The 13,414-nt window shown below is 40.3% G+C and overlaps 3 protein-coding genes across 3 annotated transcripts; all 3 read left to right on the top strand.

Annotated features, from left to right (window-relative positions):
- Positions 1-650: 650 nt before the first annotated feature.
- MONOS_14807 (uncharacterized protein) lies at positions 651-989 on the top strand (the record flags this gene model as incomplete). The annotated part of the gene is made up of 1 exon (XM_067867639.1): positions 651-989. One exon carries the CDS (start codon positions 651-653, stop codon positions 987-989), a length of 339 nt encoding a protein of 112 aa, XP_067732160.1.
- A 1,595-nt stretch (positions 990-2,584) lies between these two features.
- Positions 2,585-10,897, top strand: MONOS_14806 (uncharacterized protein; the record flags this gene model as incomplete). The annotated part of the gene is made up of 1 exon (XM_067867638.1): positions 2,585-10,897. The coding sequence occupies one exon, from the start codon at positions 2,585-2,587 to the stop codon at positions 10,895-10,897; it is 8,313 nt and encodes a 2,770-aa protein (XP_067732159.1).
- Positions 10,898-11,892: 995 nt separating this feature from the next.
- MONOS_14804 (putative short chain dehydrogenase) lies at positions 11,893-13,272 on the top strand (the record flags this gene model as incomplete). The annotated part of the gene is made up of 5 exons (XM_067867637.1): positions 11,893-11,960; positions 12,037-12,175; positions 12,247-12,502; positions 12,583-12,675; positions 12,759-13,272. The coding sequence occupies 5 exons, from the start codon at positions 11,893-11,895 to the stop codon at positions 12,962-12,964; spliced, it is 762 nt and encodes a 253-aa protein (XP_067732158.1). The 3' UTR covers positions 12,965-13,272.
- Positions 13,273-13,414: the final 142 nt, after the last annotated feature.

Below are 13,414 nucleotides of genomic sequence, written 5' to 3'. Positions count from 1 at the left end.
ATTTTAATACAGTGTTGAAAACATCACACACACGTTCAGAGATTGTTGTTCCTTTTTTTTATACTCCCACTTATATGCCCATCTTTAGCAATAATGGAATTATATTTCCTGGTAAAACAAAAGCAGAACAGTAACAAACTTTTGCTCAATACCATTACATTTGATTCGCTGATTGCTTCTGATATCGCAAGATGGTTAAGAAGGCAATGAAGCAAGCAGGAGTTTCTCAGAGATTCGAGCCTAACTTTCCAAGGCAGCAACCTTGTCTGCATTTTCAATTGCAGGAATCCCGCCTTTACAGATTGCCATGTTTGCAAGGCTTTCACCGAAGACAAATGGGACAAAATATTTGACTTCAGGCATTTTCATCGAAAAATTATGTATCTTGGATCATCTTTTTGTGATCAAAAAATTTGAAGAAAATGGATATATTTTTAGAAAAACATGTGAGGTCACAAAACATTTTGCGATCACATAAATGATGTTTGTTTACAGATATGAAAATCATATTTATTTTGAAATCTGATTAAGTTAAAAATGTTATAAGTGAAACGATTATTTCAAACTTTGTGCATGAAAAGCTTGTAAGTCCATATTTTCCCCCAAATTCTTTGAGAAAGCATAATTTCAGGACCAATTTGGCATCGTCAATGGCACGAGTAATTGCTGGAATAATGAAAGAACATAAGATTACTCATGAGGAGAAGGAAGAATGCCCGAAGGTTAGTGAAGAAGATGAAGCAAAAAGAGAACAATCCACTGATGGAACTCTTTCAGAAGAGGAATCCAAGTGTGAAGAAGTTGAGGCATCTATGGAGGAGTTGGTGGAAGATGTGAATATGAAGACTGTTAGGATGACAAGGACAAGAGAAAAAAAGTCGCATATTCAAGGAGAGAACGATAGAGCTCAAGACACATTGAATGGTGAACAGTACAGACAAGAAGAAGAAAAGGACGTTTTCATTATTCGCACAAGGACACAAGTCTAAAGAGAATCAAACACATATGATTTCCGTTCCTTCTATTGAAGTCCAAGGTGCAAAGCAACAACTTCCAACTAAGTTTTTTTTCTCAACAAGAAGAGAAGAAATTGAATGTTTGTTTTCTTTCCTAAAAAAACCATGCAGAAGAGTATCAAAAATTTCAAATTAAAATTTATCAATATTTCTGAAAATGTTTTAAAATTATTTCTTAAGATGGAAAAAAGTTTGTTTACAATATCAAAACAAAATAAAAATAGTTCATTTTATTGAGTTTTCTGAACACTCAGAAGTATATTAACTATCGCATGTGTCAATATTATCTGTTTCACTTTTTTTCGCTGTTATTGGACAAAGGAAACCTTTCGAATTTGGAATTCATTTTTTAATTTCCGTCCGTTTCTTCTATTCCTTCAGGTCCTTCTGTTTGTTTTTATTTGTTAAAAACATATATTGATACAAATACATCGATTCTCACAATCTTTCTCTTATTAATCATCCAAAAAGCAAGTTTATCAACAACAAATGGTTAATCTTTTTTGTAAACTTCTTTTTGTTTAATTTTCTAATTAATCAAAAATATTCAAAATTTGCTCAAACTTTCGTTGACATACACCAAACTTCACAAATTTGGAATTCATTTCTGGATAATGCTGTTTCATTCATTCTTAAATAGATTCATCAGTGGAAACTGAAATATTAGCAAAATATGAACATTTTGATTTATTTGTCAATTAAACATTTGAGACTTTTCAAAAAGAATAACCCGTAAAATGGGTGTTTTTTTATTTGAAAACTTCCTTTTGATTTATTTTCAAAAAAAAATAAATTTCCATATTTCGATCAAATTACGGTTCTCATCCACGAAATTTTGGAAAAATTGAAACAAAATCTTGTTAATGGTATTATTTCCATTTTTGTGAAGTTTAATGAGAGAGAACAGAAATTTGATTGAAATATGAAATTAAAATTTTATATGCAAATAAAACAAAAGGAATTTTTCAAAAAAAAAAAAAATTAAGACAGCTTTGAACAGAAAAATTATCTGATGTTGCAAGGAACGATGTGGTGAACAAATGAAAGGAGAAAAGTGCACAAATTCTTATTTCTATCAAGAACTGTTGTTTCATAAAAGAATAATAATAATAATTTTTATGATTATGGTTTAATTTCTATTGTTTTTTTGAAATTGACAAATAGAACCATTTTTCGATTATTAAAAGTTTCTCGGTCATTCGGTTTTTTCCGGTTGAAGAGAGCAAAATCAAACACATTTCCTTTTTTAGTTGTGAATGATGAAACTTCACAATGCTTTTCTTCCACTTCATATTTCTCGATCTTATCTTCCTTCGTGAGAAATTTCACAATAAGTTTCTGTTTCTATCAATTTGTTTCATTGAATGAATGATTTGAAAAACGATAAAATAAAATGAACAGAATTTTCAAACTCATCCTTTTCCAGTGAGACCAAAGCAGCAAAAGTGAATAAGTTAATGTTGTTCATGAGATATTAAATACATATATTTTTTGAAAATTTGAATTTGATAACCCATAGCTGATAATATTGATCGATGTTATAAAATAAAAATATCAAGAAAACAAGCATGTTGTTGCGTTGGAAAGGAAGAGCAGGATCCTTGCTTTTCGCAAGTTTTAGTGTTTCCATAATTGTGCACACAATTTACTGCAACGAAGAAACGGGCTACAAAGCAGATGCATTCAAAAAAGCTGATTTTCAAGATTATAGCATTGGGAGGTTAGGAGAAACTCATGAGGCAAGCAAAAATGCGCCCTTTCCGCACAGAGTGGATGCAATCAATGTGGCGAAGTGTAATGAGCTGCAGGAGTTTGATTCATCTGGGTGGTCGCAAAATACAGAAAAGAGCATAAAACGATTGCAGGAGGATTCAGAGAGGGCATTTGATCATAACTTTCTTGCTGGCACACTCAACAATAATATGAATGAGCAGAGCACTATTTGCAGCAGAATGACTGTTCTGAACTCGTCGTTGGCCGTTGAGCAAATAAATATCATCCAGAAAATCGCTTCTGCCATTTCTGTGAGAAACGAATTGTCCAGATTGTTTGTTAGAGATTGCATTATAAGTGTGGAGACAGAAACTGAACATTCTGCTTTTGAGTGTGCAGGGGGAACAATACGAATGGCGAATATATCTTTTCAAAGGCATTTTCCACAGCAAGCGTGGCCATCTCTTGTCTCAGCAAGCCCCTGCTCGCTTCCTTTGACAGGAAATGCCCATGTTTTGAGCTGCACATTTTCTTCGTTTTGTGCCTCGCTTGCGAATCCGTTCATTGGAGATGTGGATTTGTCATTTGCTTCGGCTTCTTTTTGCAGCTTCCACAATATATCTGTTCAGAGCAGCACCAAACACCTGAAGGAAAAGCATTCTTTGCAAGAGAGCAAAATTGAAGGCTGCGCTGTCACTGATTGCGTTTGCCCGTTTTATGGAGTTCTCATCTCTGGCTCTCGTGGATGTGGCTTTGGCTCCTCGAACACTTCTTTCATTCGTTCGAAAAACACCATTTCTCATCAGAACTTCACGGATAGAGCGCAGTCATTTTCAGAAGGAGAAATAAAATTTGAAGATTGCAACTTTACCGAATGCAGCGCTGCTAATGGTGGTGCAATTTTTGTTAGTGGCAGTGCAAAGCTCACTGTTGGGAAATGTATTTTTTTCGGATGCTATAATACGTTTTCAGATATGTATGGCCATGGAGGTGCAATTTTTAGCGATGGAAGTGATTGCAACATTGAAAATTCAATTTTTAATAATTGTAGAGGAGCGAGAGAATGGACAATTGGTGGAGCATTTGCTCAAATAACAAATAATTTATCTATTGTAATTGGCTGTTCTTTTGAAAATTGTTCAGCAATTTATGGAGGAAGTGTTGCTTGGGATGAAGGAGTGTGGGGATCACTTTTAAACTCTGTATTCAAAAACAGCAGAACAGTCAAATGTTATGCTGGAACAGTCTTTCTTCAAGAACCAAGAACTGATTTTGTGATATCAAATTGTTATTTATTAAAAGGAGATGCTCCACAAGGTGCAAGTGGAATTGATATGTCGTTTAATTATTATAAAAAGAATCTCAAAATCCAATTTTGCTTGTTTGAAAACAATACGGTGCAGAGATCTATGCAGGCAGCAGATATTTTTATTGGACCTGGATTTAGCTTGGCTGATAACACATGTCAGATATTGCAATGTTTGACTCTTTCAACGGCCCAAAGAAAAGTTGTGCAATGTGTTGAATATGCACAGGCATGCGGAGACAAAGGTGTTGTGTATGACTCATATCTTCCAGCTCCTCAGCCAGAAATACACATCAGCAATTCAGGAAACAATGTGAACACTTGTGGAGGAACAGGTTCAGAATGCCAAACGGTGGAGTATGGAGTGACAAGATGGAATTCATATTTGGGGCAGAATGTTTTTATGGCCAGTGAAGAATTCGAAGAAAATATGATTGACATTGACTGGAGGAATATCGTTCTCAGCGGAGCAGAGAACAACTCATCGGTAATAAAGTGTCGCGAAGCCTCGTCAAACGACTGCTTGATCTCCATTGGGAATGGTTCGCTGAATGCAAAGAGGATCTCCTTTGTTTGCGTGTTCAACCGATTTGCAATTGCAATTGGCTCCTCTGGGTTGCTTGAGCTGGAGATGTGCAGTTTTGCGAAAAGCTCCCAATCGACTCCGCCATCAATAAAATCAGTGATTCAAGTTGAAGAAGGTTCGTTGACGATGAAATTTGTGAATGTCTCTGGGTTTGGATTTTCGCAAGGCTGTGCAATTGTTTTGTCGGATTGCAAATCTGTCTCTCTTTCGAATGCTTCTTTTTGGGATGTTGAGAGCGAGCAGAACGGAGGATGCCTGAATGCTGTTTGGAGCGAAGGGTCAGAGAATGGTTGCGAAGCTTCAATAAGCGGATGCATCTTTGAGCATTGCGTTGTTTCTGGGGATGGAAATGGAGGTGGGGCGCTGTTCCTCTCGCTGCCAAGCACATGTTCAGCAACAATTTCTGGATGTTCGTTCGAAGAGTGCGAGGCGCCTTTCGGTTCGCAGGAGGGATTCGGGGGAGGGATCTTTCTGGATCTTGAGCACTCCGATGCAGGATTTGCCATCACAGCTCCTTCTTTTTCGTCAGAAAAGCCAAACAAAGCGAAGCATGGAAACGACTTGTTTGTTCAATCCCCGAACCTGAAGGAATCGATCACAAAAGAAACGCTTCCTTTTGCTTGTTCATTGGGACACAGCTCCTTTGATGATTTGCGTGGGTTCAATGGAAATGATCGTGAGCATTCGATTCCGTTGGTTCTGTTTCTGGAGGAAGTTGGAAGCACAATCCATGTTGGAAGCGAGGATGGAGCTGATACTGTAGTGTGTGGGTTTTCTGATTATCCGTGCCAGTCGATTGATTATTGCATGGAGAGACTGGAAGAGGAAAATGCAAAGGCAATAGCTGTCGTTGAATCAGTGATAATTGAGAGCGAACTGAAACAGCCAGATTTAATCTTGAGGTCGTCAAACGCTTCAAAAGCTGGAATAACCTGCACAAAATCACTGAATGCTCTGACTGGAAAAGCGATGGCAGCCACGGGGAATGCATCCATCGAGCTAATCCGCTTTTTGCTTCCTTCTTCGTTTGATGCTGAGATCGAAACGTTAATATCCTTGACTTCTGAGAGCAACCTGTCGCTGACAAAGTGCGCATTCGAGATGCAGCAGGGCGAGGTCAGCCAGATAGGTTACAGGCTGTTTCAGATGAGCGGAGGAATCCTCAATATGGACAACTGTCAGATTGATTCAGCGAATCTTCAGCATACGCCTATCGCAGTGAGCGAAAACGCAGCCAGCACCCCAACAACGATTATTTCATTGAATGTGAAGAACACAGACATCAGCGATCAGCCTCTCATCGGTGTGATTCCATCGTCAACATCCAAACTATTGAACGAGGGAACAACGAGCGACAAGACTGTCTGTCTTACACAATGCACTTTTTCGGGGATAGCTAATGGCAATGCAGACAGCGCTGTGTTGATTTCATCCTCTATTTCGAGCCATGTTGAGTGTTTGCACTGGAATGTCACGAATGCCAAAGGCACCCAGAGCATGGAAGGAGGTGCGATGAAAATTGTTGTTGAGACGCAAGGTCAGTTTGTGATGGAGAACGCCACATTTACAAAATGCTGTGCTGAAAGTGAAACAGGTGGAAAGGGAGGAGGCATCTATTTCGACTGCTCGGCTTCCAATGCGTTCTCCTTCCAGCAGATAACCTTCGATCAGTGCTCTGCAAAGCACGGGAAAAACATGTTCTTTCTCTCGTCAGACCTGAACGTTTCCATCACAAAGCAGACATTGGCGTTTGAAGTGAGTGAGACAGCAAGCGATACAAATCTGCTCGTGGGGAACGACACCACAAAAACAAACTTCGATCTGTGCCGATTTCTGATTGGATTTGCTTCTCAGGAAATCCATCTCAGCAAGAACAGCGGGTGGGATGTTCTGCGGTGTGGGAGTGGAGAAGAGCCATGCGCAACAATGGAGTATGGGCAGAAGCATTTTCGTGCTTTGGAAGATCCAGCGCAACCAAGCATGAACACTTTCGTGATCATCGATGAAGCTCAGGTGAACAGCGAGATGGACATTTCAAACGTAATTTTGACCTCTGCTGATACAGGGTCATGCACAACTCTGACTTTTGGAGCAGCCATTTCACCTCAGGCAGAAAAGCCAGAAGCAGGCGATTGTGTGCTTGCAAACAATGAAAAAAGCTCCTTGATGAACATTGAGGTCTGCTGCGGGGATGGCTCTGGGTGGAGGCAGACGAAGCTGATAAGCACGGCTGGCAGCTCCTTTGCTGCTCAAGGCTGCTCCTTCACCAGGGTCTCCTCCACCTCCATTCATTATTGCATCATAGCCTGCCTGTCTGGAACATGCGAATTATCATTCTGCTCGTTCCAATCCATCCAAGCCGAAAGTCACATTCTGATGGCATCGCATGGCAGCAGCATTGACTTGACGAATGTTTCGATGAGCAACATAGAGCTGATGGGCAAAAGCATTGTGTCTGTGCTGGGGCAGGGCAAATTGCAAGACGAGCCACTGGAATTGAATGAAGACAAAGGTCCGACAGTTCAGCTGAAATGCTGCACGCTCCATTCGCTTCTCCAAAGTGCTCCTTCTGAGCCATCCGTCATCAGCTGCACCGGCAGCAAGCCTTCCAGCGTGTCTGTGCAAAACACGTCGATCAAGAATTGTGGAAGCAGCCAGAGCGAGAGCGGCGGAGGAATGATGATGAAATTGAGCGAAGGAGGGTTTTTTGAGATCCGTTTTTCCACAGTCTCAGGCTGTTTCTGTTCGGCGACTGGAAGAGGAGGCGCGATATTCCTGGACTGCTCTTCGATCACAAGAGATGGCCTGCTTCCTTTCCTGCTGAAAAACACCACGTTCATGGAGAACAAAGCATTTGTGGGAAGAGACGTGTATGTGAAATGCGCGAATGTGAAAACTCAAATAGGCGCCGAGCTGTTTGAGCTCGATTTCAGAGCACCGTTTGTCCGGGATCTTGCGATGTGGGGATGCACAGCACCCGACTATGGAGACGAGCAAGATCTGTTGCTGCTTGTGGTTGTGTATCAGAGCGAGACGATATTTGCATCTTCTTCAGCGGACAATGCCTCTGACACGCGCCAGTGTGGTGCAATGAGCGAACCGTGCATTTCGCTGAATGTTGCGCTGGCACACGTCATTCCTTCAGTTTACAGCAATTTGCTGATTGACAAAAGCGCTGAGGTGACAGGAGAAGCAAGCGCTTGCGATGTCTCGATCAAGTCGCTGGATGCGGAAGGCGCCAGGGGGAATGTTGTGCTGAACAGCAGCATCGGAAGCAAGACGAAAAGCCTCGTTTCGTGCTCGTCGAGAGTGAAAATGGAATTTCTCACGTTTTTGTTTGGGAGCGCTTTTTCTTCTCCTCATTCCAGCTTGTTATTGCTGGCTGATGGCAGCTTGTCTATTGCAGATACAGCATTTGCTCAAGAAGATTGGAGCAGAAACTCCGAAATGAGACTGAACTGCTCCATCGTTCTCGTGGAGAATGGCAGGCTATCGATCAACGGATGCACTTTTGCCTTTCTCCGTCTCGGTTCTTCGTGCGTGGCAGCAAGAGGCGGACAATATTGCTCATTTACGAACTTGAACATTTCTGATGTGAATTCTGGTGTGTTGTTGGACTTCCGCAATCTGACAAACCTCTCGATGCAGCAGGTGCTTATTTCCAGTTGCGCACTTGAACAATCCGCCCTTCTCCTTCACAACTGCAAAGACTCCCAGCTGCAGAAGGTTCAAATCCGAAATGCAGAGAGCAAAGCAAGCTTGATTGCGTTTTCCTCAGACGGTTCAGGAGATCATTCAAACATCCAGTGCTATCATTCGGACTTCGATGCCATATCTGTGCTGTCTGGTTCTTTGCTTTCTGTTGAATGCACAGATGCAAATGTCGAGATGAATTTCTTGGCCATTTCCAGAGCGATGCTTAAGGAAGGATGTGCTGTGAGTGTGGCATCAAATGCGTCGACATTCCGGCTGAAGCAGTCATCATATCAAAACATAACGAGAGAATCATTTGGCCCGTGCTGCTTGGCTGCTTCATCTTCGTCTTCGTCTTTATTGGTGGAGTTGGAGAACTGCACCAGCCACAAATGCATCTCATCCTCAGACAAAGGGAGAATTGCGACTTTGACGGATTTAACGGATGTTAACTTATCTTCATGTTCGTTTGACGGAGCAACAGGCGCGCAACAGTTTGGAGTCAACGAAGATTCACTCGATAATCTGTGCCGATGGAATGGGTCGATGGTTGATCTTCAGAATTGCTCCGGATTGATGAAGGACTCGACTTTGGCAAATTCAGAAAATGGAGGGCTTTCCTTGTCAGGAGGAAGTGTGGAAATTGAGAAAGGAGAATTCATGAACAACAATCCATCAATAGCGAATTATGGATCAGCACGAAGAAACATTCTGTGTGGAGACTCAGCAAAATTGAAAGTGACGAGTTTGAAGGGAGGAGACGGATTGAAAGACAACACCTCGCTGTGGATATTGGACGAAGGATGTATGCTGGAAGGAATAGCGAAAGAAAGGGCATCTGCGTTTTTCATCCCGAAAGTGGAGAGTGTGACATCTGAAAAGTCAGGGGAGAAGGTGGACGTTGTGTACAGAGGATCGGTTCTCCTCCCTTGCAACCTCTCGTTCAAGACAGTTGCAGCGATTGGGGATGAGGAGATGGCTGAGAAATATTTGTTTGATGCAAGCGGTTTCATATCAGAGGAAGAGGTGCATGGGTTTGTTCCTGCCAAGACAATTGAAGGTGTGCCAAGTGAAGCAGAAGTGAGGGTGTGCATTTTGTTTGGGAAAGCTGATTTTCCATCAGCCACTGATTCATTTGTTCTGAAGAACAGAAGCAATTCTGAGCCAGATGGAGAAGGAAATCTTGTTGAGGGAGGAAAAGAAGGAAAATCATGGGCTTTAATTATTGCTGTTATATTTATTGTTTTGTTTTTGATCGTACTTATTGTTGCAGTTGCCTATATTGTTCGATGGAAGAAGCAAAAGAGAAGAACGGAAGAATTGGAGATAATTGTGGAAGACAACATCAGAAAAGATCCGAAGCTGATTGAGATGGTGACGATGGAGATGTCACCAGAAGAGCAGTGGCGAAGAGCTGAGAGAGAAGCAGAAAAGAAAAATGAAGAGAGAATAAAGAAGAGAATGAATGGGAAGGAGATGGTGCATTCAGAGTCAGAAGAGTATTTGCTGTCTGAAAGCGGATCAACAGAATATATCTTGGGAAAAGACTCAGACAAGATTCCTGAATGGATGCTAGAGAAGGTGGACGAAAAAGAAGAAGAGACAAGAAAAAGAACACCATCGCCATCAATTTCTTCAACTTGCTCAACTGATTCAAATACAACATTTGTCAGAACAGAAAGTCTTTGTCCAACCACCTCATCGATGTCGAATCTGGTAGATGCAATGGCATGCTCATCGCCTCACGAGAAACTGATTGTGGATCTGAGGGATTCGCTGTTCATGCTGCTTCATGGGAGGAACGAGAAGAAAGAGATGGCGATCGGCACTTTGGAGGAGAGGGAGCAGACAGCTGCGCAGATCCTATTCTGGGTGGCGAATGGAGCAATTCACTCGTTTGACGAAACAGAGAATGAGCTGCAGTCATTGAGCAGTCTTAGTTCGCTTGTTGTGCTGTTCTCAGAGCACATGGTGATCTGCATTGTCCTCCACTTTGACTGCTCCTCAGATGATTCAGACTCGTCGTCGTCCATTTCGTCGTGTTCGATTGCCACATCAACGTCTGATTGCTCAAGAGCGAGTAGAAATGGAAGAGGGTCGCCTCCTCCGTCGTCTGCGTTTGAAGAGGACGACGATGACATAAAAGAGTGTTTGCGGTGGAAGGCGCCTGAACTGCAAATGAACAAGAAGATGAGAGCAACGAAGAAGTCGGTGGCGTTTTCGATTGGGATGATGCTGTGGGAGTGCCTGACGCTGGAGATACCGTTTGGGGAGTATGCGGCCGAGCTGGCTGGGCAGAAGATTGCGAATGGGGAGAGGCCTGTGCATGGGGCAGAAAGGGATTCGTCGTTGTTTGAGTGTGTGAAGTCGTGTTTGAGCCAAGAAGCAAAAGATCGGCCGAAGCTGATGGAGTTGAAGCGGGAGTTCATCCAGCGATTTCCGCCGGGGGCAGTGATTGTTACGATTTCAGATGCGGTTGATTATGAATGTTTTTCGGGTTGCCAGAGAGAAAACGAAGAGAGCAAAGAAAGCGATGAGTCTGGGAGGAGCAATTCGAAGACACTGCTTGTTAATGGGAAATGAGCTGGAATGGGGGAAAAAATATTATATATCTATTTTTTTATTAAAGTGCATTTTGCATTTTATCTTTTGCGTGTGTGTGTATTCAACAATTTTTATTTTTTCTTTTCTTTTCTTTTTTCTTTTTTTTATTCGTTTGGCATATTTTTCAATTTTTTGTTTCATCCTTTTCGTTTTTCTATCACGAAATGTCTTCTTTTGTTGATGTTAACGAGTGTTATATATCTGTATGTACCTCACAATAATTATTCTTGTTCACTCTTCCTGTGAAACAATTAGCACAAACACACCACCAGCTTGTTGAGTTGGGAAACGTGTCGGTTATCTTGAAATGAAAATATTCATTTCGCAATAACTGCGATATTTTTCAATTCATCAGAAGTATTTTTATTTTCAAGAGAAATTCTTCCTGATATTTCTTTTTTCAAAAGAAACAACAGAATTTGCAATCGAATAAATGATTCATTTTCAATTCACAAAAACTCATTCGCTCTCATGTGAAATTCAACGGGAAATTAAAAAAAAATGTTGAACTCATTGGATTTGAAACGGATTTTCAATAATTCTTTCCCAAAAGTGATTTTTCCTTTTCTTTTTTTTTAATAAAAAATCTTTTTGATTTTTCAATTGTGGATTATTTTGCCGATGATATATTTGAATAGAAAGCTTTTAATCCAACAAAATTCTTGATTTGATCAGTTCATCCAATAATTAAATGCTTCAAATATTTCATATTTTATTTTCTTGTTGTGGCTTTGTATTTTTTGTTTCTATTGCTGCGTATCTTCTTCCCCAGCTAGCCATTTTATTTGCGAGGGAAACAAATTTTGTCAAACGATATGGGCGTTCGTGGGCATTTATCACAGGAGGTTCGTCGGGAATCGGACTTTCGCTTGCGAAAAAGCTGGGCCGACAAGTATTTTGTTGCTTCTTTTTGAATGCGCCATTGAAGTGAAAGAGTTGAAATTGGGTGCTTATGAATCATTGTTCCGAAGGGAATGAATCTTATCATTTTATCAGAAACGGAGCAGAATCTGAAAAATGCCAAAGCAATTCTCAACAATTTGTGTGTCAAATTGAGATTTTATTTTGTGATTTATTTTGAAGATTTTTCTTCTTCTTCTTCTTTTTTTTTTCGGAAGGTTCCCAACCATCCAAGTTTGTTTAATCTGCGCAGATCTCTCAAAGGATCCAAACATTTTGGCAAAGACAGTGCTGAATCAAATTGGCGGGCTCGATATCAGCGCAATTGTTGTGAATGCTGGATATGGATTATTTGAGGTTTGGCACAAGGAAACATCCGAAATTATATTTTCTGTCTTTTGAAAAAAAAAATGATGGATATCTTTTAGAGTGCATCCAATCCGAGTGCATCAACTTTGCACATGTTTCACTCGAACATTGTTGGGCATCAGCACCTTATAAATGCGCTTTTCCCCATTTTGGCGAAGCGAAGGCCTCATTTTGATGGAAGGAAATGGCGCAGAGGATGTGTGATATTCACATCGTCAGTGACAGGATGTTTTGTGAGCCCATATAACGCGGTGTACTCAGCAACAAAAGCATATTTGGATCATTTTGGCGAATGCTTGTCTTTGGAAGCTTCATGTGTGCATCCGATTTCAACTTCCACAGTCCATTCTTCTCGTCTTTTCATGCTCTGTTTTTCAAAATTTTTAATGTTTCAGGCTTGAAGATAGATGTTGTTTCAATCCGTCCAGGCTCTGTGAAAACGAAGTTTCATGACAGAATCCCGCGTTTTTTTGTTATGGATTTGATTAGTGTGCATTTGCGATTGTGTTTCTTTTTTTTCAAAAAAATAAATAAATAAATAATAATAATAACAATTTCTCGATATTCTCAGATTTATTTCAGCAATCGCCTGATGCAGTTGCAAGCAGAGTGTTGAAAAGTGTTGGAATGTTTGTGAAAGTTGACTGCGGAGTTTTCGCTGTGCTTGTTGAATTGATGAACAAATTGGTTGACAGAAACCTATACATTGCGATTGCACAAAATATTTATCCATTCATTCCTGATATTAAGAAATTATTTGAAGAAAATGGCAAATGATTTAATAATCTTCGAAAATGTTGTGAAAGCTAATTTTTGTGTTTTGTGTGAATGCTTATTTCTCAAAAGAAATTTTCTTTTTCTTTTTCTTTTCTTTTTTTCAATATTCTTTTACAAACATTTTTTCTTTTTTCTTTTTTCTTTTTTTCTTTATTTTATTTTATTTTTTGTTTGCGCATGTGTGCGCATGCTTGGTCATCTGTTTATCGAAGCATCTTTTTCTTAGTGGATGCAACAATTTTTCACACGGCAAATGATCTTCAAAGTTCGTTTGAAAGCCATTGAGAATATTCGATATCCTTTGAAAATGCTGTTTAACATTATTTCTTTGAATGTTTTTTAACGCCTTTGGCAACGACTGGAGATCATGAAGAGAAAAAAGTTAACTCAAAAAACACTTTTGTTTCTGGATGAAACCCAGATAGCATCAACAATAATTCTGGTCCTCTT

Source organism: Monocercomonoides exilis (assembly GCF_001643675.1).
Source record: "Monocercomonoides exilis strain PA203 chromosome Unknown scaffold10-1930038, whole genome shotgun sequence".
NCBI classification, from domain to species: domain Eukaryota; phylum Preaxostyla; order Oxymonadida; family Polymastigidae; genus Monocercomonoides; species Monocercomonoides exilis.
The sequence above is the reverse complement of the archived record's forward strand: the minus strand, read 5'-3'. Positions and strand labels throughout refer to the sequence as shown.